The sequence below is a fragment of the Bos indicus genome, chromosome 18 (genome assembly GCF_029378745.1).
Source record: "Bos indicus isolate NIAB-ARS_2022 breed Sahiwal x Tharparkar chromosome 18, NIAB-ARS_B.indTharparkar_mat_pri_1.0, whole genome shotgun sequence".
NCBI lineage: Eukaryota > Metazoa > Chordata > Mammalia > Artiodactyla > Bovidae > Bos > Bos indicus.
This window is the reverse complement of record NC_091777.1, coordinates 5,290,838-5,313,823: the sequence shown is the minus strand read 5'-3', so window position 1 is coordinate 5,313,823 and position 22,986 is coordinate 5,290,838. Positions and strand designations below refer to the sequence as shown.

At 46.4% G+C, this 22,986-nt stretch overlaps 1 protein-coding gene across 1 annotated transcript in view; it reads left to right on the top strand.

Annotated features, from left to right (window-relative positions):
* The first annotated feature begins 2,981 nt into the window (after window positions 1-2,981).
* ADAMTS18 (ADAM metallopeptidase with thrombospondin type 1 motif 18) overlaps window positions 2,982-22,986 on the top strand; it is a 147,112-nt gene continuing 127,107 nt past the window's right edge. Inside the window, exons 1-4 of the mRNA XM_070771921.1 lie at window positions 2,982-3,211; window positions 3,444-4,080; window positions 4,189-4,279; window positions 7,187-7,503. Coding sequence (XP_070628022.1) covers window positions 2,982-3,211; window positions 3,444-4,080; window positions 4,189-4,279; window positions 7,187-7,503 — 1,275 coding nt within the window. The remainder of the gene's footprint in view (window positions 3,212-3,443; window positions 4,081-4,188; window positions 4,280-7,186; window positions 7,504-22,986) is intronic.

Here is a 22,986-nt window from a genome sequence, read left to right as displayed (position 1 = left end):
ATCCCAGAAGTGGTGGCTTTGCAGTCTGTGTATTGGCCCTGCAGAAGAAAGTGGACCCGGTCTTCTGCAAACGCACAGACACTTTGTCGTAAGTGCGGGAGTGCTACTGGTATCCAGTGAGTAGAGGCCACAGGTGCTGCTCAGTGTCCTACAATGTGTGGGACAGCCCCCACCCCAGATTATCCAGGTTCTACGGGTGAGAAGCACAGGTAAAAAGTGTTCTCTGAGACTCAAGCCCTGACCATGGAAAAGAACTTATATTCTTGGCTGCAAAGAAGCAAGACCAAAGGGGGTGTGTATGACTTCGCACAAAGATGTCTCACTGGAGAAATGCTGATGAGGGACACAGTTTTATTGGGCCGAGTGTGGACAAGCCACATACCCCTCCAACTTTTAGAAGCACTGAAGTCACCTCTGTCAGAATCACATGCACCTGCTGGCTGCAAATACATATGTGGGCCCAAGGCCAAGTCTACCCAATCAGAATGTCCATGGCCGGTGCCCCAGGCATCTCCATTTCCAGCCAACATCAGGGGTGATTTCATGCGTGTTCCAGTTTGACATAGGATGGATGAAGTAACAGGAATACAGAGTATCATCTATTTTGTTTTAACTGTTATTTTTATTTTTTTAGTTGTGCTGCACAGGCTGTAGGATGTTCGTTTCCTGAGCAGGGATCAAAGATGCACTCCCTGCAGTGAAAGCACAGAGTTTTTTTTTTTAACTTTCTATTTTGTATTGGGGTATAGTTGATTAACAAACAACGTTGTGCTAGGTGAAGAGCAAAGGGACTCAGCCACACATGTATCCATTCTCCCCCAAATTCCCCTCTCATCCAGGATGTCACATAACACTGAGCACAGTTCCGTGTGCGATACAGGAGGACCTTGTTGGTTATCCATTTTAAATATAACATTGTATACATGTCCATCCCAAGCTCCCTAACTATCCCTTCCTCCCGTCCTTCGCCCAGCAACCATAAGCTCATTCTTGAAGTCTGTTTCTGTTTGGTAGGTAAGTTCATTTATGTCATTTCTTTTTAGATTCCACACATAAGGGATGTCATACACTATTTCTCCTTCTCGGTCTGACTTAACTGCGCTCAGTATAACACTCTCTGGGTCCACCCATTTTGCTGCAAATGGTATTATTTCCTTCTTTTAAATGGCTGAGTAATATTCCATAGTATATGTGTCACATCCTCTTTATCCATTCCTCTGTCCATGGACATTTAGATTGGGTAGCGTGGAGTCTTAATCACTGGAAACGAAAGAAAGTGAAAGTGTAGTCATTCAGTCATGTTCGACACTTTGCGAGTTCATGGACTGTAGCTTGCCAAGCTCCTCTGTCCATGGAATTCTCCAGGCAAGACTAATGGAGTGGGTTGCCATAACCACTGAACAGCCAGGGAATTCCCTAATCATATTTTTAAAGCTCACTTAGAAAGGGCTCAGGAAAAAACATTCACTTAATCCTTGGCATTGGCCACCCAATGCAGCCACACTTTGGCCACCTGATGTGAAGATCTGACTCACTGGAAAAGACCCCTGATGCTGGGAAAGATTGAAGGCAGGAGGAGAAGGGGACGGCAGAGGATGAGATGGTTGGGTGGCATCACTGACTCGATGGACATGAGTCTGAGCAAGCTCCAGGAGTTGGTGATGGACAGGGAAGCCTGGCGTCCTGCAGTCCATGGGGTCGCAAAGAGTTGGATACGACTGAGCCACTGGACTGAACTGAACTGAATCCTTGGGAGACCCTTTGGCTGTATTAATGTTTACTCCTGTTTTGCAGATTATCAAATGTAGGCCACAAGATCTTTAACAGATTGTTGTGAAACACAAGTGATTTGTTTAACCTGGATTTGTCTCACTGTGCTCAGTCATGTTTGATTCTTTGCAACCCCATGGACTGTATGCCGCCAGGCTCCTCTGTCCATGGGATTTCCCAGGCAAGAATACTGGAATGGGTTGCCATTTCCTCCTCTGGGAGATCTTTCCAACCCAGGCATCGAACCTGTGTCTCCTGCATTGGCAGGTGGATTTTTTTTTTTTTTTTTTTTTTAACCACTGAGCAAGTCAGTGGTGGGAAGGTGGGAAGGCGGGAAAGTGAGAAAGGTGGGAAACCCTTTCCAAAGTGTCCCCACCCCACCCCCTGCAGAAGGTGTATCACTTTCTCCGCTTTTCTAGCCCCAGGTTGATTTTTACTGACGCATTTCAGGACTCCGAAAACACACACACAGAGATACACACACACTGCTCTTAAATCTAAGTTTCCTCTGTGCATCACCCCGCCACCCCCAGGCCAACAAGATTCTATTGATCTGACAGTCTACTGTTCCTGCATCTGGCCTGTAAGCCTCCCATCAAGGCAGGTGCTATGTGCTAAGTTGCTGCCGTGCTGAGTCTTTGCAACGCCATGGACTGTAGGACACCAGTCTCCTCTGTCCGTGGGGCTTCTCCAGGCAAGAATACTGGAATGGGTTGCCATTTCTGCCTCCAGGGGTTCTTCCGGACCCCGGGATGGAACCCTGGTCTCTTATGTCTCCAGCATTGGCAGGCGAGTTCTTTACCACTAGCGCCACCTGGCAAGCCATGGCAGGTACATTTCCTACTTGGGGACCTTCTCTTAAGCTGACACGCAAGACAGCACTCGTCTCTTTCTTTATAAAACTGATCTTTGTTCTTACTTGAAATGTCAGCTCCACACAGACATCTTACAGTCACATACACAGTTTGAGCTCTCTTCCATCCCCTAACTACATTAGATTCTGCTAGTCTTTCTAATTGAGGGGCCCATTCTTTTCCTGTAGGGTCTCTGTGGTCATTTTTGTTCTCTGATGGTTGAGTTACCCTTTGAGGGTCTTTTCCATTAGCCTGTGAGGAGGATATATTTTGTTATCCCTGCCAACAGTGGGGATCAAAAGATCAGATAAGTGTGGTGAGTACGCGACAGGCACAGCGCAGACGGGCTTCACGTCCATGGTGAAGGCGGCGGCTCACTTCGTAGGCTGTGGGGTCCGGGGCCAGGTTGAGGAGCTGGAAACGCGGTCACTGGTAGAGGCGAGGCCACCGCCGGCCAGCCTGGGTTTTCACACGCTCTTGCTTGCAGCCCCCCAGGCCGCCGGAGATGTGCGAGTTACCGGGACTACTCGTTGGGTGAGCGAGGCCATTGTGCACCTAGCCTGGCAGTTCCTCGTCCCCATCAAGGGGTTAGTAAGTCTCACCTGTGCAAGGAGAGGGCCCGCGGGAAGCGAGTTGAAGCAGGGGAGAGTCCCTGGCCCTTTGGAGGCTCTGAGAACGCTCCGTACCTAGGCTGTCTAGCCAGGAGACTTGCAAAAGTAACGTCTGCACAGGCAGCCGGAGGAGTGGCGCCCCTCACCTGAACGGCCCCCTCCCCGCGCTCGGCTCTTCAGTTCTCGCGCTCCGGTGACGCTTTCCCAGCTTGGCCCAGGGCGCTCCCCTCCCTCCCTGGGCGGCCGGTCCCTCCTTCCCCTCCCTCCCCCACAACCTCTCCTCCCCCTGCGCCCCCTCCCTCGGAGCTGGAGCGGGGAATCCCACGCCCTCGCACCAGCCCGGGGGCTCGGACGAGCCCGGGAGCCGCTGGTCGCCAATCACCGTGCGGTGGAGAGGCGGGCGCTCGGCTCCGGCGCGCCGGGGGAGCCAGCTGGCGCTGCTGGACCCGGGAGCCTCAGACGCTCACCCCGACACAGAGCGACGCGCGGACCGCAGGGCGGGCGCGGACACAGTGCCCCAGCCGTCTGCGCTCCGAGGCGCGCGCCCGCCCCGGCCCCGGGGCGTCCCGGGAGGAGCAGGCGGCTCGGCGCTAGCCGGCATCGGCGGGCGGGCGGGCGCCGGGAGCCGGAGCTGGGGAGTCCCGAGGCGCCCGGCCCGCGATGTGAGCGGCGACGGCAGCTCCCACCTGGCGCCGCACCTGGAGCGCCGCGCTCCAGGGCGGCGGGGAGAATGCGCGCCGCCCGCAGCCGCCGCGCCCGCCCCTGACCATGGAGTGCGCCCTCCTGCTCGCGTGCGCCCTCCCCGCCGCCCGCTCGGGCCCGCCGTGGGGGCCGGCGGCGCGCGGGCGCGTGGCTAAGGCAGGTGCTGGGCGAGGGGCGCGCCGCCGGCTGGGGGGGCCCGGGACGCCGGCCCCGCCGCGCCCTCACGCGCCGGGTCACCTTTTCCTTTGCAGGCGCTCCAGCTGTGCTGCCTCTGCTGCGCGTCGGTCGCCGCAGCCTTAGCCAGTGACAGCCGCGGCGGGGAAGGCAGCGGATTAAACCACGGTTCGTATTCGCCCCCTCCCCGCCCCGAGAAGAGCTTTTCCAGGCACTTTGTCCCTTCTTTCCTTACAAAGAAAGACAAGGTAGAACAACTCCCCACCTCTCCCCCACGTGGCAGGTGTGCGCGTGTCCTGGATACACGGGTCCTATTTGGAGAGGGGGAATGTGGCCAGGACTTTGAATTTATCATGGGAATCAGGGCCTCAAGCTGCAAGTCGCGTTAAGGAGAAAACAGTCCTTTCCCCCTTTCCCTCGTTCACAGACGGGTGGTTTAAAAAAAAAAAAAAAAATCTGTGCTGCGGTGAGAAATTAGAAAGTGAATGGACATTGACCAGGTGGCTGCTATCAAAAGGCACTTTCTCCATTTCCTTCTTCTTTCGAGAAAGAACATGTCCCCTTCTTCCTCCATTTTCAGCACCCCCCCAACTCCCCTCTCCCCCACCTTCCCTCCCTCACCTCTCCACTCCTGTTCCTTTTATCCTTTTCCCATCTTCTTACTCCCTTTTCTCTTCTCTTGTGTCATTGATTCCCAAAGATCACCAGAGGAAAGCAGGTAGCTTCTCTGGGGGGCGAGGGGTGGGGGAGGGGGGTGCCTCTTCTGAGGTTTCCTGGCTGCAAACATCCAGAACACGCTTTACTTCTGTTATTTATTAACTTCTCCCTGGCACCTGGAAGGAAAATCCTTGTTTCCATTGTTCCCATCAGCTGCTGGGGAACAGCTAATTCCTGACCCAAGGTTTCTACAGCAAGACCTTGATGTCCAGCTGGGGTTCTATCACTTTTTCAGCCTTCCGCGGCCTTATCTCCTCCTCTCGGGCAATCAGGGATCCTTATGGGGAGGAGAGGATGGCAGAGTCATGGAAAAGGCCGTGCCACCCAGGAGTGGATGAGTGAGGGGACCCAGGAGAGCCAGGAATTTGCCCTTGAGAAATTCACCATTTGTCCAACCAGAAAAGCTGGCTGCAGTTTCTAAAACAACCCCTCATTGTTTCATCAGGGCCAAATGGCTTGAGATCCCCTCCATTCCAGTCTCCACCTGTAAGCACCTCATGTTAGGCAGCCCCTGGGCTGATTAATCAGATCACTCACTGCAGGGGCTCTGAGTGCCCCTCTTCCCATGACGCACTGAATATTACCATCAGCCCACTGGTTCACCCTCCCTTTGCAAACAAACCAGCAGCAGGTGTCTCTGCTGGTAGGGGGCTTTGCAGGCTAATCCGAGGAAGGCTGGCTGGATAAGGCTCCTGCGTGTTCTCCCAGCTAAGAGCAGGCAGAGCTTCAGGTGGCTTTGCACAAGGAGGTAAGAATCAACGTAGCGTAGAGACTGTCAGGAGCATGTGTGATTTTGACAATTAGGTTTTAGCCTGGGGGAGGGAGGAGGTGTTTTCTTGCTGTGTTTCATCAAAAAGCCTTGTACACGGAAAACACCATAGTAGAAGTTTTGAAGGGAAATGGTATGTGTGCTGCTCAACTTTTTAAGGTTAAGAGAAAAACATGTTTTTCAATTGCTTTTTAATACGCATGTCAATTAGATAGTATTTCCAGTTAAAGAAGTGAAGAAAAAATGGGAAGGATGGCAAGAACATTGTAAGAATGAGTTTCTCAAGCAGTTTGTGTCTCCGATGATTCGTATACAGAAGAACACCATTGAAAATTGCTGTATTGGGATTTTTTTTTTTTTAATTCAAATGTAGGACCAAATAGAATATCACTCATTGATCCCTGCTAGCTACAGGGCTTCTGTTCATTCTTTAGCTTTCTTTCTTTCTTTTTCAGTTGTTGACTATTTTGGGAAAAGGGAAATTCCTCTTGCTTTTCCTCCTCCAGTAACCAAGGACCCAAGTGACTCAAACATGCCTCTTAGTTATTTGGAATCTTTCTAAACACTATCCAAATTAGTTTCCCATTCTGTGCCTAGAAAGTGGAAACCCAGAGTGTTTTTTAATGCACGGAGGGCATATTCCAAGTCACTTTGCGGACGATACTTTTCAGTTTCAATGTCCTGTGATAGAAACAGTGTGCTAGCCTCATTTTTTTTCAAGCAGCAAATTGTTGTTTAACTTCTGCTCTCCGGGACAAGCAGCAATTAGTGCTGCTCTAGGGAGCAATGGGGAAGGTATTTTTAAACACGTCTTTCCAGGTGTCCCCTGATCTGACACGCCCCCACCAACATGTCTGAGCAGTTTTCAACATCAGACTGTAGAAGGAAGTCCTGACAATTCGGAGGCATTTTTATGTATCCACTTTATTTTATGCTTACAATTAAATGGAATTGTCCCAGGGAAAGCTTGCTGTAAAACATTCGGTGATGCGAGTGCTGGAGTTTTTATTATCATGTATAATTAATATTGGAAGCATAAAACGGCAGTTACTTGTTAATTACTTGAGATTCATCTCAAGTTACTCAGCGCCATGAGTTATATTTGAAATTTAAGCTCTGTCCATCTTCCTCCCCTCCCCCTCTCCCCCCCACACACAAATGCTCCCAATGTAGTTTAAACAGAGGTATCATCTTGGGGGGAAAGTTCCTTTCTTTGACTTTATGGCTCCATGGTTATAATATTGTCTCCTCCAAGTCGACTTTGATGTGTGAATGACTCCATGACGGATATATAAAAAGTCCATCTCTCTGCCTACCATGAACGTCGTGGTATTTTCCACGAATATTCTTGACGTTCAGCAAGACGGTGCTTGACTTTTAGTTTCTGGAGGAATGACTATGGCAGAGCTAACTGTCAAGATCACAAAATTCTCCCTGTCATGAGCTGCTCTGAGTGATATATCATCTAGGTGCATGGCAGTGGAGACAAATATCTTTCAGCTGTGCATTGCTCACTGCCAGCCTGTGGGAAAGGGGCCCCCGGGGCGTCCTGGGCTCGGGTGCTGACAGCCAAACCTTTCCCATTGCAGATTACGTCTTTGTCACGCCAGTAGAAGTGGACTCGGGCGGGTCATATATTTCCCACGACATTTTGCACAACGGCAGGAAAAAGCGGTCGGCGCAGAGTGCCAGCAGCTCCCTGCATTACCGATTTTCAGCATTTGGACAGGAACTACACTTAGAACTTAAGCCCTCGGCGATCTTGAGCAGTCACTTTATTGTCCAGGTACTTGGGAAAGATGGTGCCTCAGAGACTCGGGAACCCGCAGTGCCGAGATGTTTCTATCAGGGATTTATCAGAAACGACAGCTCGTCCTCCGTCGCTGTGTCTACGTGCGCCGGCTTGGTAAGCACCCCGACTCCCTCTCGCCTGCGTTTTGTGTAACTGGAATGAACAGATGTCTATAATACCGAGTGCTCTCGCAGCCAGCTCTACATATTCACACTGTCAGCTCTGATACATAGAATCTTTTCAGCTGAATTAATCTAAGCTGCTCCCAGATAAAGAAAATCTAATAGAACTTCAGTTACCATTTAAGAACGTTCTTTTGATGTTTATTGGTCTGGGCCTCTTCATTCTCCATGTTTGAGACAATCCCTGAGGAAATTAATTTGATGGATGCCATTCGCTTTGGAAAGTCTTGAGAGACCAGGCTTTATATAAATCTAGCAAGCTGCGTGCCTCTACAGTGCTCTGACACCGGGTAAACTGTTATTTAATGCAGGAGTACATTCACAGCCCTGAGAAGCCCAACCTTCCCTGTGGAAGAGAGGCCTCTTGTTTTCTTTCCACTAATCCGTTAGTGTTGTCCTGCAAGCGAGACATCCTTTTAGAATGTGATGTGGTGTGTTTGGGGGCTGGTGGGGTGAAGTGTGACATCCAGGAAGGCAGGGCATTTAAAAGCATTCGGGACAAGCTTTATTGCCTCCTGTGTGATCCTCTCTGTTGAGCTCGAGACCTGTAATATTAGTATAAATGATACTTGTCTCAGGATTCAGGCATCTGTGCATCAGTAAATGGCGATCTGGGTTGATGCCATCTTGTGTTACAGTTGGGAAGTGTCTATAAACTGACAGAACAGTTTGTGTGTGTGTGTGTGTGTGTGTGTGTTGAGACACACAGTGGTCTCGCTCTGGTGTGGCTAGAAGAAGGAAAATGGGAGGAACACTCAATTCAGCATGTAGTTAATAATATACATGATACACTCTGACCGAGCAAGAGGGCAGATCTTAGGCGCTGGTTATGACGACTTCCCTATTCTTGGCTAGCTGAAACTTTATTACGTTAACTTCCCCCCCGCCCCCCATGTTGTGGCTTGACACATAACTAAAATGGTTCATCGAATCAGAGTTACAATGTTTTGGTATGGTCTTTATAGAGTGAAGCAAAGATTTAACAGTTCTCAACTAAGCTGCATCTGTTTAAATGAACAATATGGCTTACTGGTGACTACATATTCTAACCTGGTTACACACACACAGGCAGCACCCACACCTGTGAATATATCTTGTGTTGGTTGGTTGGGTGATGATGAGTCTCCTGACCTTTTGGAAGCATCCTCCTCTCTTCTGTTTCAGTATCCTGACATCTTCAGAAGGTTAGGCCCTCCATCACAGTGGCTTACACCACCCCATTCCACATAACCCAGCGGTTAGGAGCAGTCTGTCCAAGGTCATTTTCACACTAGCCCTTACTAGAAGGGCCTTGAGCAAGCTATGCACCTCCCTTAGCGTCTTCATCTCTGCAGTGGGAATAGCAAGAGGGTTTACACTGCAGGGCTGTGGGGGTGACGTGACTTCCTACATGCAAAGAGCTACAGCAGTTCTAGGAAGGCACTTAGGCGCCTCACGTGGGATGAGCTCAGGATTCCACTCTCTATGAGTGATAGGAAGTCTGACCCTGATCATCTGATCCCATATGCATAGATGTTGGGTTGTTTCTCCTAAGAAGGAAATTCACTTTAGAAGAGGGAACAAAGAGCTACTTCATATGTAGAATGAGGCGGGCTACACGGTTTCATCTTCGGGATGGAAGTGAAAGGAGTCATCGGCAACCACGTCTGCCTGTGTATAAGGCCAATATACATTTTTTTTTTTCATGCCAGTCTGATTTTGTTTTTATGTTTTCAATTTTATTTTTATTTTATGTTGGACAATAGTTTGATTTACCAATGTGTCAGTTTCAGGTATATAGCAAGGTGATTGAGTTTACACACACACACACACACACACACACACACACACACACACTCTTTTTCAGATTTTTTCCCATATAGGTTATCACAGAATATTGAGTAGAGCAAAGTGACTGAGTTTACACACACACACACACACACACACACACACTCTTTTTCAGTTTTTTCCCATATAGGTTATCACAGAATATTGAGTAGAGTTGCCTATGCTATACAGTAGGTCCTTTTCGATTATCTGTTTTATGCATAGAAGTGCATGTATGTTAATCACAAACTCCTAATCTTTACCACTGCACTATCTGGGAACCGCATACGTTTTTCCTTTGCACACCAATCTGATTTCTGTTTGTTTTTACTTTGTAATTCAATTCTTATATGTTCAGTTCAGTCACTAAGTCGTCTCCAACTCTTTGTGACCCCATGGACTGCAGCACGCCAGGCTTCCCTGTCCATCATCAACTCCCTGAGCTTACTCAGACTCATGTTCATCGAGTCAGTGATGCCGTCCAACCATCTCATCCTCTGTTGTCCCCTTGGACTATAATTTGATTTACGGTGTTGTATTTCAGGTGTACAGAAAAGTGATTGAGTTATATGTATATGTATAATCCATTCTTTTTCAGATTTCTTCCCATATAGGTTATCACAGAATATTGAGTAGAGTTGCCCGTGTTATACAGTAGGTCCTTGTGATTATCTCTTTTATACATAGTAGTATATACATGTTAATCCCAAACTCCTAATTTACCCCCGCCCCCCTCCACACCTTTCCACTGTGGTAATCATAAATTTGTTTTCCAAGTCTGTGAGTCTTGGAAATAAGCCTGTATCATTTTAGATTCCACATATAAGTGATATCACGTGATATTTGCCCTTTTCCTTCCGACTTACTTCACTTAATATGATCATCTCCAGGTCCATCCATGTGGCTACAAGTGGTATTTCATTCTTTTTTTATAATGCCAATGTAAGTTGAAACCACGGAATTCACATTGTTTCTTTCAACAAACCAGCCACATATACTTAATTAACTTTATTTCTCTAGACCTCAGTTTCCTCTCCTGAACCATGTGAAATGATTTCTAAGACTACTGCCATCTCTAGGCATCTGAGTCTAATTATCAGTTGGTTTACCCCATCAGGGCCCACTAGGTATGGGGTGGGGAAGGTATCAAGCTTATCTCTCTTGCATCATACACCTCCCCATGTCCTGCCAAGAACTGCAAAATATAAACCCATACAGCCATTCTTAATCAAACAAAAAGAAAAATAAAACAGGGAAGAGGATTAAACCCCAAATGAAAAAGCTGAGACACTGCTCTGTATTAATTTTTGTAACTTCTATTGAAGTATAGTGTATATACAGAAAGATATATATAGATATATATATTTGCACATATATATATGCAAAAATCATGGTGTACAGCCTAATGAATTTTCACAAAGTTCACATCCCTGTAACCAACAGCCAGATCAAATAGGACATTACCAGTGCCTGGAAAGACCACTCCCCATCCCTCATCCCCTTCCAGTCACTGCCCGCCAGAAGTAACCACTAACCTAATTTATAACATAGCTTGATTTCATCCATTTAAAACAATTTTACTTGAGGGAGGGTCATACAATATTCCTCTGTATGAATGATCTATATTGTTTCTCACTGTTAATGGCTGTTGAAATTGTTTCCAGTTTGGTGCTGTTGTGAGAAGTACTACCAAACACTCTTGTCTCTGCCTTTTGGTAAACTTACAGACACATTCTGTTGGAAACATACCGAAGACTGAAGTTTCCGGGTCATAGGGTACAATATACATGTTCTCCTTTGCTAGAGTCTGCCAAACAGCTTTTCAGAGTGGTTGAACCAGCTGACGCTGCCATCAGCAGTGTGTGAGAGTTCCAGTTGCTTCAGATCCTTATCAACACTTGCTATGATCTCTCTTTTCCATTTTAGACACTCCCATTGATGGATGTGAAGCAGTACCACATTATGGGTTTTGTTTGAATTGTTCTGGTGGTTAATGAAGTCAAATCCTTTCTTATGCCTACTGGCCACTTCTATACCCTCTTTTATGCTCTATTAATAGATCATATATGGACAAGCAATAGTATATAAGTTTTCTCTGTTATCGGAAAGTAGAGTCTTCTATGAAGCCTTCTGTGAGCCAAAATGACAAAAGCAAAGAAGCAGTTCCCTCAGGACACGTCTTGGCAGTGAGTGCACAGAATAAACTGGCCTGGAGCACAGCGGCCCACAGTCGCGGTTCAGAGCTGCAGTAGCTTGATGCACAGGTGCTGAGTGCGGTTCCTGGAGGGGGCTTGGTGGTGCCCCTTCCCTGCTGGGGGTGAGTGCTGCCTCTGTAAGGGCTTACTGGAAAACCAACAGATGAACACTCATCGCCATTTTTGCTTTGGGGTTTTTGTTTGTTAACGTCTTTTGTAAAAGCAAAGTGGTGTAATGGTGGCGCTTTTCCCTTTGTGAATAGAAGCAAGAATTCTGAGCAAAAACACCTTTGCCAACTTATCTTGGATAGCATGGCTATACACCTCACACAGTGCTGATCTGCATATGAAACACTGTTGAGGGGCAATAGCACTGGGAGATGACTTGAGGCTCCAACTGAGGAATCACTTCACTAAGGGGACAGAGAGATGACTCTTCTTCCCCCTGAAATGTCTACATCAGAGTTTCACCGAGAGTGGGGCTGGACAACTGGCAACAGAATGACTTTCAAGGTCCTGGCAACTTCCTAGTCTGCATCAGTGTGTGTTAAAAAGTAAGAAGTCACCTTTAGAGAACAGAATACCGACAGGAAAGCTAGCCATTCTCTTGATGGCTAGGGAATCCTGGGAGAGGCTTAGAAAGGGTGGAAGGGTTAAAGTGTGTGTGTGTGTGTATGCGTGCACGCACACGTGTGCACACACTCGCTCAGTCCTGTCCAACTCTTGTGCGACCCCATGGACTGTAGCCCACGAGGCTCCTCTGTCCATGGAATTTTCCCGGCAAGAATATTGGAGTGGATTGCAATTTCCTCCTTCAGGGGATCTTCCCAACCCAAGGATTGAGCCTGCATTGGCAGGCGGATTCTTTACTACTGAGCCACCAGGGAAGCCCAAGGGTTTTAACACTGAAATATGTATGAATATATATGCATGTACACCTATTCCAGTTATGATTTCTCAAGCAGGGAATTTAATAATTTACAATTAAGTTCTGTTCAAAATATTCTCTTAAAATGTACCTACCCCCCATGATAGTGAGTGAAGTTGCTCAGTCGTGTCAGACTCTTTGAGACCCCATGGGCTGTAGCCTACGAGGTTCCTCCATCCATGGAATTTTCCAGGCAAGGCTACTGGAATGGGTTGCCATTTCCCCCCATGATAGATCTCATTTTATTCATAAGTTAAATAGGTGGTTTGTTGTTGTTGCTCAGTTGCTGTCATGTCCAACTCTTTGTGACCTCATGAACTGCAGCACACCAGATCTCCCTGTCATTCACTATCTCCCAGAGTTTGCTCAAACTCATGTCCATTGAGTCCATGATGCCATATAAACATCTCATCCTCTGTTGCCCCCTTCCCCTCCCACTGTCAATCTTTCCCAGCATCAGGGTCTTTTCCAATGAGTTGGCTCTTTGCATCAAGTGGCCAAAGTATTGGAGCTTCAGCATCAGTCCTTCCAATGAATATTCAGGGTTGATTTCCTTTAGGATTGACTGATCTAATCTCCTTGCGGTCCAAGGGACTCTCAAGAGTCTTTTCCAGCACCACAATTCGAAAGTATCAATTCTTATTTACTTGGAATAACCCATCAAACAGGAGTTGCAAACTTTTATTTGTGAATCCTGCCTACCATTATTTCTGGAGGTGGTGGTTTTTTAAATTTTGAATTTCAGCAGGATCTAACTCTCTCCAGCCCAGCACCACCCCCTACACCTGGTGGCCCTACAGCCTGTGAACATTATCTGAGTTTGCAAAACTGTGTCCCAGAATCTCAGGGTTGCAGATGAACTGGATCTTATCACTCTCTGCCATGCGCATACTTTACACTATACCCAGCTTCCCCTGAGTACCACTTAGATGAAATGCTTATCACATCCAGGAAGCCCATGCGTTGTCAGGAGACCCTTCATCTTAATGCTGAACTACATACAACCTATCCTCTTATGCCTTTCATCTGTATTTCTCAGTTTTGTTTTCTGGGATGGTAGGAGAAACCTGTGTCTTTCTTCCTGCATATGAGGAGATCTAAGATATGCATCTGCCCCCAAGAGTGGAACTTTCGTGCTCTTTTATCAGGAAGACAATAATTTTCAGAGTGTGATCAGCCACATTGGCTTCACTTGCATGTGTGTGTGCTCAGTCGTGTCTGACTCTTTGCAACCCTGTGAACTGTAGCCCACCAGGTTCTTCTGTCCATGGAATTTCTCAGGCAGGAATACTGGAGTGAGTTGCCGTTTCCTCCTCTAGGGGATCTTCCCGACCCAGGACTCAAACCCATGTCTTCTGCCTCTCTTGCACTGCAGGCAGATTCTTTACCATTAAGCCATCAGGGAAGCCCCAGCTTCACTTCAGGTATTGAAATTTTCAATGTCTTTATGTACAACAGAAGGTCAATGAGACTGGGCCCAGGAATATGTGTTTTTTAATTTTCCAAATGATTCTAGTACATACTAACATGAGAGAACCATTGGATTAGGACATTGAACATGTAGGCAAATTTTTTTTTTTTTTTTTACATTTGCTGTTGGTCTTATAGAGTGAGCCTGTTTCTGAAACTTAATGGAAATGTCATATTTGGAGAATTGACTGGAAAGATTATATCATTCAATATTGATGAAGTTCTGTTATGTCAGGCACTGTTTGGAGCACAGGGTGGAGAAAGCTGCAAGCAAAGGGAATGCTGTAGGAACTTCCCTGATGGTCCAGTGGTTAAGACTCTATACTTCCCCTGCAGGGGTCATGGGTTTGATCCCTGGTCAGAGAACTAAGATCCTGCATGCCATGGGGGGAAAAAAGGTGGATGCTGTATTCTGCTTCATAGCATTTCTTTCCAAGGGAGAAATGGAGTGGAGATGTGAGACCCAGAAATTACTATTTGATTTTGAATTAAGCTATTATTCAACAGAGCCCTGGAACAAATGGTTCATGGAGGATGGTTTTAGATTAGCATGTTAACAAGTCAGAAACGCCCTATGTTATAGGTTTTGCCTAACTCTGTTTAAAAGTTTCCCTAACTAATTTGATCATGGAACCTGTTTTTTAGGGAACCTCTCTTCATAGTCTAGTAGACTTCTCTGGTAACTCAGATGGTAAAGAATGTGCCCGTAATGCAGGAGACACTGGGTCAGGTAGATCCCCTGGAGAAGGGAATGGCAACCCACTCCAGTATTCTTGCCTGGAGAAGTCCATGGATGGAGGAGCCTGGCTGGTTACAGTCCATGGGGTCACAAAAAGTCGGGCAGGACTAAACAACTAACACTCAGAGGCAAGAAAATCACCAAAGCAATGATTCCCAAAAGAGATACTGTAATATTATGTATTGATGTCTGACTCTTAAGAGGTGTTGAGGCATCAAAGGGTGGTTTCATGGTCATATATTCCCATAAGGTTTGGGAAACTTTAAGCAAATGTCCTTGCTCTCATACATTTCTCACCTTTTAATGCTCACATGCATGGTGCAGCTCCAAGAGGTTGAATTTTGACGAACTTGATGACTTCCCTGCCCACCTCCCTTTTAAGCCACACTTCCATCAACAACTTGCCAGGGTTCCAGGCTTCACCATGGAAGAGTAATCATTAGGTCTAAGATGATTTTCCGGAGAAGAAAATGGCACCTCACTCCAGTACTCTTGCCTGGAAAATCCCATGGATGGAGGAGCCTGGTAGGCTGTAGTCCATGGTGTCACTAAGAGTTGGACACGACTGAGCGACTTCACTTTCACTTTTCACTTTCCTGCATTGGAGAAGGAAATGGCAACCCACTCCAGTGTTCTTGCCTGGAGAATCCCAGGGACGGGGGAGCCTGGTGGGCTGCTGTCTCTGGGGTCGCACAGAGTCGGACACGACTGAAGCGACTTAGCAGCAGCAAGATGATTTTCACTTTAATAGTACCTGATGAATCAAGTTACTATGCCCACCAGTTGGGAAAATGTACCTCTTGACTGAGGAGTCTGGAGACTCAGCTCCATTCACAACATGAAGATCCAGGGAAGAGGCATACAAAGATGCTCCCTGTGTTGCATCTCCACCCAGATCTATTCTTTACCTCTGATTAGTCACCTCCACAGCGGATCTGGCTGGCAAGAATGGTAGAGAGCTGTGCTGTTCCTCTGGCGTCTTCTATCCAGTCTTGGATTAGGCTCTAGCCTCAGCATCACATCAGGGGCTCGGAGTGGAGTGGGTACCACAAGGTCCCTCCAGCCTTTGTTGCGATTTCGTCACTTGGTTTTCGTTTCTTGTTGCTTTGTCCCCAGCCATTAAACCATAAGTGGCGTTTCTCCTCCATGGCTGGCTGCCCTCTTGTCCCCATTGTCTCCTTCCTGGTGGTGGTCTTTTTGGACTATGACTGAAGGGACCATTCTTTGGAGAGCCTGGGTCCCTGCAAGGAGCTTTGGAAGCAGTTGGATTTCAGTAGGGATGCTTTGATCTCGCTCTTTTTCAGAAGTGTTTTATGACTCAGAAAGTTCCGCCATTGAGTTGCTGTTGCTGGCTGGCCGGTAGTCTTTAGAAAGCTGATTTCCATTCATCAAAGGGCTGAAGTTAAATGACCTTAGTCCAGACAGGCAGAAAGAAAGCAGAGGCTCTTCTGCTTTGGGAGGCCTCGTTAACTAGCAGAGGTTTGCTGCCTGACACACACCCCCTTGCAACTTTTCAGTCACTTGAGAGCATCACGTGAATTTAAGGATTAGACTGGATTCTATTTACAAGTTTTTGAACATAGGCTGACCCAAGTCAGAGATGTTTTCTTAGATTTTGACTTGTTTCATCAATGGCGAAAAGATTTTTTTTTTTTTTTTGCCTCTTTTCTATAGGCCCTCTTCAGACATGGTTTGTGAAGATGATAATTTGCTCAGAACAACACATTTTGCAAAATGCCAGCCAGTCTCCTTTTTTTTAACTGCTAAGCTTCTTGCCAGAGAGCAGGATCCCCAGGCTGATATGAAGGGTGCTCTCATGGGAAGGCAAAATGCTGATCCTTCCTCCCTGTGTGCTCAGCCTGTTAAAGCATGGCTGCTGAGATCAGTCTCCCAAGCACCAGAATTGTGAATCTTGGGTGCTGCACCTCAGTTTTCTCATCTGTAAAGTGGGCAGTGGTGACTGTCTCTTTCTCTCTCAGGATTGTGGTGATCTATGATGAATTCCTTCCTCAGTTACTCTTCTGTTAGTTGTAGCTTGCTTTTTTAATTGAATTGTAGTTGGTATACAGCGGGGCTTCCCTGTGGCTCAGATGGTGAAGAATATGCCTGCAATGTGAGAAATCTGGGTTCAATCCCTGGATCGGGAAGATCCCCTGGAGAAGGGAGAGGCAACCGACTCCAGTATTCTGGGCTTGAGAATCCCATGGACAGAGGAGCCTGGTGGGCTACAGTCCATGGGGCTGCAAGAGAGTCAGACACGACTTAGAGACTAAACAACACAGGCTATCATAACAAACAACCACAGGACTGAGGGGCTTAATAAAGTTTGGACGGCGGAAATCTGAGATCAAGGTGTCAACAGGTTGATTTTTCTTGAGGCCTCTGTCCTTGGCTTGTTGATGGCTGTCTTCTCCCTTTGTCTTCATGGGAGCCTTGGCAGGCTACAGTCCGTGGGATCGTGAAGAGTCAGACATAACGGAGCGACTGACACACACTGGTGAACAGTATTATGAAGTTACAGGTGTATAAGACAGTGACTCACAATTTTAAAAGGCTCTAGGCGCCATCCCCTATGTCGTGCAATATGTCCTTGCAGCTACTTTAAACATAAACGCTTGTACCTCTCACACCCCTTCCCCATTATTACCCCCCACCACTGATAACCACTAGCTTGTTCCCTATGTCTGGGAGCCTGCTGCTTTTTTGATATTCACTAGTTTCTTGTATTTTTCAGATTCCCTGTGTGATATCATATAGTATTTGTCTGTCTTTGTCTTACTTCACTAAGCATAAAACCCTCTTAAGTTCATCCATGTTGCTACAAGGAGCAGACTTCGTTCTTTTTGGAAAGCATTCCGTTGTGTGTTTATATGTATGTATATACACACACGTACATACACACGCATCTTCTTTATCCAGTCATCTGCCGACGGACACTTAGGTTGCTTCCACGTCTTTGTAAATACTGCTGCTGTAAACACTGGGCTGCATGTATCTTTTTGCACTAGTGTGCTTGTTTCTCTCGGATATAGACCCAGGAGTAGAATTGCTGGGTCACATGGTAGTTCCTTGAAGATTCTTGACTTTGGTCTAGGAGAGGATCTAGGAAGGAAATGGTCATTGAAACTCCTGGCCCGAGGCCTTTTCAGGCTCCTGAGAACAGGAAATGAGCCCTTGGATGTTGGCAGTCATACCGGTGAGAATCCTGGGGATGTTATGGGGGAAGGTAGCCACCACTTGATCAGTGATGAAGACATAAAATCAGAAAATGAGAGGGAGATAAAGAATCAAAGAGGAAGGAGCTAAGAAATCAATAAAGATTGGGATCAAGGCACATATGATAAATCAGGGCAGTGGGGAATGGCTTTGAGCTCAGACCTTGAAATCCCAGTGCTGGCCTTTTCTATGTGACCCAGGTCAAACTGTTTACCCTCTCTGGGCTTGATTTTTCACTGGCGAAATGAGGATAATGGTAGTTCCTTCCTCAGGGGGTTATGGATGCTTAATCAAAAGAAAAAATGCTCTGTGTACAATGCTAGAAACAGTGGCAGGCACATAGTAATAACATGGGCAGTGGCGATAACATATCAAGCAGTAATTGGTATTATTAGCAGCAGAATTGGCTAGTGCCAGTCCTCCTGACCACCCACAGGTAAGGAAGTTTTAGCCTAGGTAATAAAAAGTTTATATTGATTGAGCACATATCGAATTTTTAAAAACTGGAGTCGTGGAGTAGAAGATTCAGCTAAGACACAGACCGAGACCTTTATGATATTTAACTATCAGTTGGCATATTGCTATTCAAAGTCTGAAGTAGCAGTTTACTTCATGTACTTCAGAAAGACCTGGGCACTTCAGGAGGAAAAAAAAAAAAAAAAAGCCCTATATATATTTATGCTCCACCTCTGAAAATTTAGTAGGTCCTGGGTGGAGCCTGGGTGTCCACTTAAATAAAGGCAAGAAAACTTCACAGATTGTTCCGGGGGCACCGGAGACTGTGAATCCTTATCCTAAAGGAGTCTGCAAAGAAGCTTGCCTGCAGGAAATGGAAGACTAGTGGGACATCCTCTGGGAATTGTTTTTGCTCTTGGAACGTGTCACACCTTCCAAGTGTGGTCATCAGGGCTCTGTCTAGCTTGAGCCTGTGTGTGTGCTCTCGAGGGGGCAGGCGCGGGTCGCTGGGGTGAATCCAGATGTACAGAGGGTTCTTGTTTCTGTATCATAAAACTCTTCAGTGGCAAGTACAAAAACTCCATCTTGAACTCAGTTAGGCATAAGAAAATGTGTATTTTTGGCTGTGGAGCAGTCTTTCTCATTCCTCCTCCTGTCTGTCTCTCTGTTTCTCTGCCTCCCTGTTTCTCCCCGCTCACCCCTTCCGCCCACCGCCGACCCGCTTCCTCCGCCCACCTCTTCCCCTCCCCACCTGTACTTCCACCAAGGCTGGACCCAAGCTACCGAATCCCATCATCACGGTCCTCTTTCTGTCAGCCTTTCAGCTCTTTCTCCTCCTGCTTGTTGCACCTCCACGTGCAGGACCCCCAAATTCCAGACATGATTCAGATGCTGCCCTGGGTGTCTGGTGTCACACGTGACTTGCAGTGACTCTGCGGTTGAACTGACATCATATGTGGGAACAAGCACGTGGAGCTCTGGGCTTTATTTGCTCTCTCACCTGTCTGTAAGCCTCAGAGGGCCCCACTCAAACCCTCTGTGTCCAAGCAAGACTAAATCAGCTTTTGGATTGTATATTGGCATGTGAATTAGTGGATAGAAGGCGGTCTGGGATGCACAGCAAGCCAAGGGCTTCACAGTTACCTGTCAGTTTGAAGCTCTTTTTGAAACCGGAGTTGATTCTTTCTGTTGTGTGTGGCCTTAAAACACACACACATTGTGTTAGTCCATACTTCTTCTGAACTTGTTTTTTTTTTTTTGATGAAGAAGGAGTACCTAAAAATAATGTGTGTCTTGAAGTTCCTTGTTATTCTTTTAATTCCTGTATATTTAATCACACCCTTATAATTAATATGTTTGTTTCTAGTTTGTTTGCTGTTGCTGAAAAAGTATGCATGTGTATGGGTCTTCTTAGCTGTATCCAATTCTATATTTTATGAGAGAGACAGAAAGACCCACCTTGTGAGAAGCTGGGATGCCAAACACAGGCGGGATATTAGCTATGGCCAGAGATGGACTTACTGATATTGACATTATCCACCCAGTACCACGCTCACCTTGGTTGTATAGCATGCAGGGTTACTGAGAACTCATTTCATTTTGTCTTCCGTGAGCCTAAGACAGTCACTTAGTAAACCAGTTCTCTCCAGCAGAGCATGCGTGCTGGTAAAACTGCATGGTTTCCCACCGTCAACAGTAAACAATTTAAGAGAAAATGGTACTGATTAATTCCTGAAGTCCAAGTATAAACAGGACTAATGTTAACAGTGCACATGAAGGCTCTCAGGACCCAAAATATTTGCCTGGACTTCCTACACATCTCTGTCCACAAACCCGGGAGCTCCTCCTCGATTAGATCAAGTCGTTCCCGTGGAAGTCGGTTCCCACGGTTTTCCTATCCAATTATAGGGCCGCGTTCATTCAAATACCATAATGCAAGTCTGGAGAGCGTGTTCTGTCTGGACTACATGCTCACCTCTCCTGAAGGGATGCCTTTGATGTATGGGAGGATTTCAAGTTCAGCTGAATTCTTTTGATTGCTTATTCATACCACTGAGCTTTGGAATATCTTATCTGCCCTTATTACCACCGCAAGTCAAGGGGGCATGCTTTCCAGTATAAATTATAAAGTGCACATCACTAATTTACTGGAAGTCAGCTATGCGCACACCCTTCTTTAGAACCAGCACTTGAAAGGGATTGAGATAAGCTCGTCAAAGGAGATTATCTCTGATGATTTACCGAGTTCTCCCACAGTGCCCTGCTGTTGCAGTGTCTGTGGGTTCATTCTGCGACTTCACAGTTCAACCCCCTTTCGTATTTTACTCTGTCACTTGCAGGAGGCGAATGAAGAGTTATCCCAGATGAATTTCTCCGTGGATGAATAAGGCACAGTTTTTATTTCCCCCTCGATTGTCGAGTTTAGGTCTATTTTAGGCAGCACAGAGATGCGGCCAAAAGAAAATATTGCTGAAATGCATTCTCACTCTTTAAATACGCTAATGTATTTCCCTAAGGCTTAGTCTTATCTTGGGGTTTTACAGTCATTGTTTTCCAGTAAAAGGCATTGAAGTAAGATGAATGCCAATCCCTTTAAAAGATCCTTTACTCCTGTGTGAAGCAAATGCTAATTTCTGTTTAATGGTATATATTTAACACTGTCTTTTGTGTTAAAATAATATCAAGATCAATGAGTCTCAGCATATAGAGCTTTAAAAAATACAAATGCCTAGATCCAAGGGAAAGCAGAATGGCTGCGAATGGGGGCCAGATACCTATGTTTTTAAAATACTCCCCAGTTTTTCAAAGACTCCCCAGTTGATTCTAATGTGCAGTCAAGTTTGAGGACCCCTGCTCTAGATAAATGTCCCCAGAGGCTTTAGAGATGCTATCACCTTAGAAATGCTTTGTGCAGTTGTTTAAGAAGGCAGGATGGTATGTTAAAATGCATGGGATTTGAGAAGTTTCTCTCTTTCACTTAAGAGTTAACGTGATCTTGGTGAAATTATCCTTTGTGAATACACTTTATTTTGAAATAGTTTCAGATTCACAAGCAGTTGCAGAGATAATAGAGAGTTCCCATGTATCCTTCCCCCAGCTTTGGGACATCATCAAATTATCGGAGAATCTAGTTTCTTTGTCTGTAAAGCAGAGATGAAAAAAACAACAGCTTCAAAGTGAAACTGTACACCTCAGGTTCAGACTGGAACCCAGGGGTTGGGACTTGAACCCACTGTCTTTTCATTGAGGTCACACACCTGGCCTTAGGACTTGATGAAGCTTGAGTTCTTTCTCTCATCGCAGAAGGAATTCAGTGAGAGACAAAGTGATAGGTAAGAAGTGGATTGATTTAGAGAGATACCTCATAGACAAAACGTAGACCATCTCAAAAGGCGTGAGCGACCCTGGGGACACACACTGCACAGACAGCGTGTGGGCCATCGCAGAAGGCGAGAGGCCCCGAGATACAGAGCGGTTAGTATTTATGAGTTGGGTAAGTTCATAGGCTAATAGTGGGAGGATTGTTCCAACTGTCTGGAGAAAGGGACAGAGATTTCCCTTAAGCAGTTGGACCAGCGCCCATTTTTTGGTCTTTTACGGTGGCCTGTGAGCCGTCATGGCGCCGGTGGGTGTGTTGTTTAGCTCGTGCTAGTATATTACAATGAGCCCATGATGAGGCTCAGGCTCCACTGGAAGTCGAATCTTCTGCCATCTTGGCCCTCGCTGGTTCTAATCGGGTTACGTTGTATCCTCAAGGGCTGTGTCATTCTTGTAGAGATTGTTCCCTGCCCCCTTTACTCCCGTTTGAAAAGGGTTACTGTAAGAATTAAATGAGATAATGATAAAGTGTAAAACCTGTGGGAGATAGAGTTCTAAGTGAGCTCCCGAGCTTCCCAGCCCCTGCTGTGTGCACACCCTCCAGTGATTTGCTCACTGGTGCTAATTTAGGTGCTGCTGGAAAGGGATTTTGCAGATGTAATGAAGACATCAAATCACTTGACCTTACAATGGGGATATTGTCCAGGTACGTGTGAGCTATCCTATGATCACACAGAGTCAGGAAAGTCAGAGAGCATCATAACTAGAGGGATTTGACATGTGAAAAATTCTCCATGGCTGGTTTTGGAGGCGGAGGGGACCATGTGGCGTCTAGCTGATGACCAGCCAGGAAATGAGACCTCAGTTGTACAAATAGAAGGGACTGAATGCTGCCAACCACCTGAATGAACTTGAAAGTGAACTTTTTCCCAGAGAAAGGAACACAGCCTGGCTCAGGCAGGAGCCCTAGCCTAGAACCCAGTCACACTGTGCCCAGACTTCTGACTTGCAGAACTGTGAGCTAATAAATTGGGATTATTTTTAACCTGCTAAATATGTGGTAATTTCTTCTAGAGCAGTAAAAAAAGAAAGAAAGAAAGAAAAACAAAGGCAGAAAATGTCTAGAGGGCTTCCTCTGCAGCTGGTGTGAACACGTGATGAGTCCCTTCCCATTGCAGAATCTGGATGTCTGAGATTATCCATCAGCTCCTCATGGAGCAGGTGGGATAGTGCGGTTGAGGAGAAGAAGCAAGCGTCCTTCGATATTCACTGTTCACAGTTGTGCAG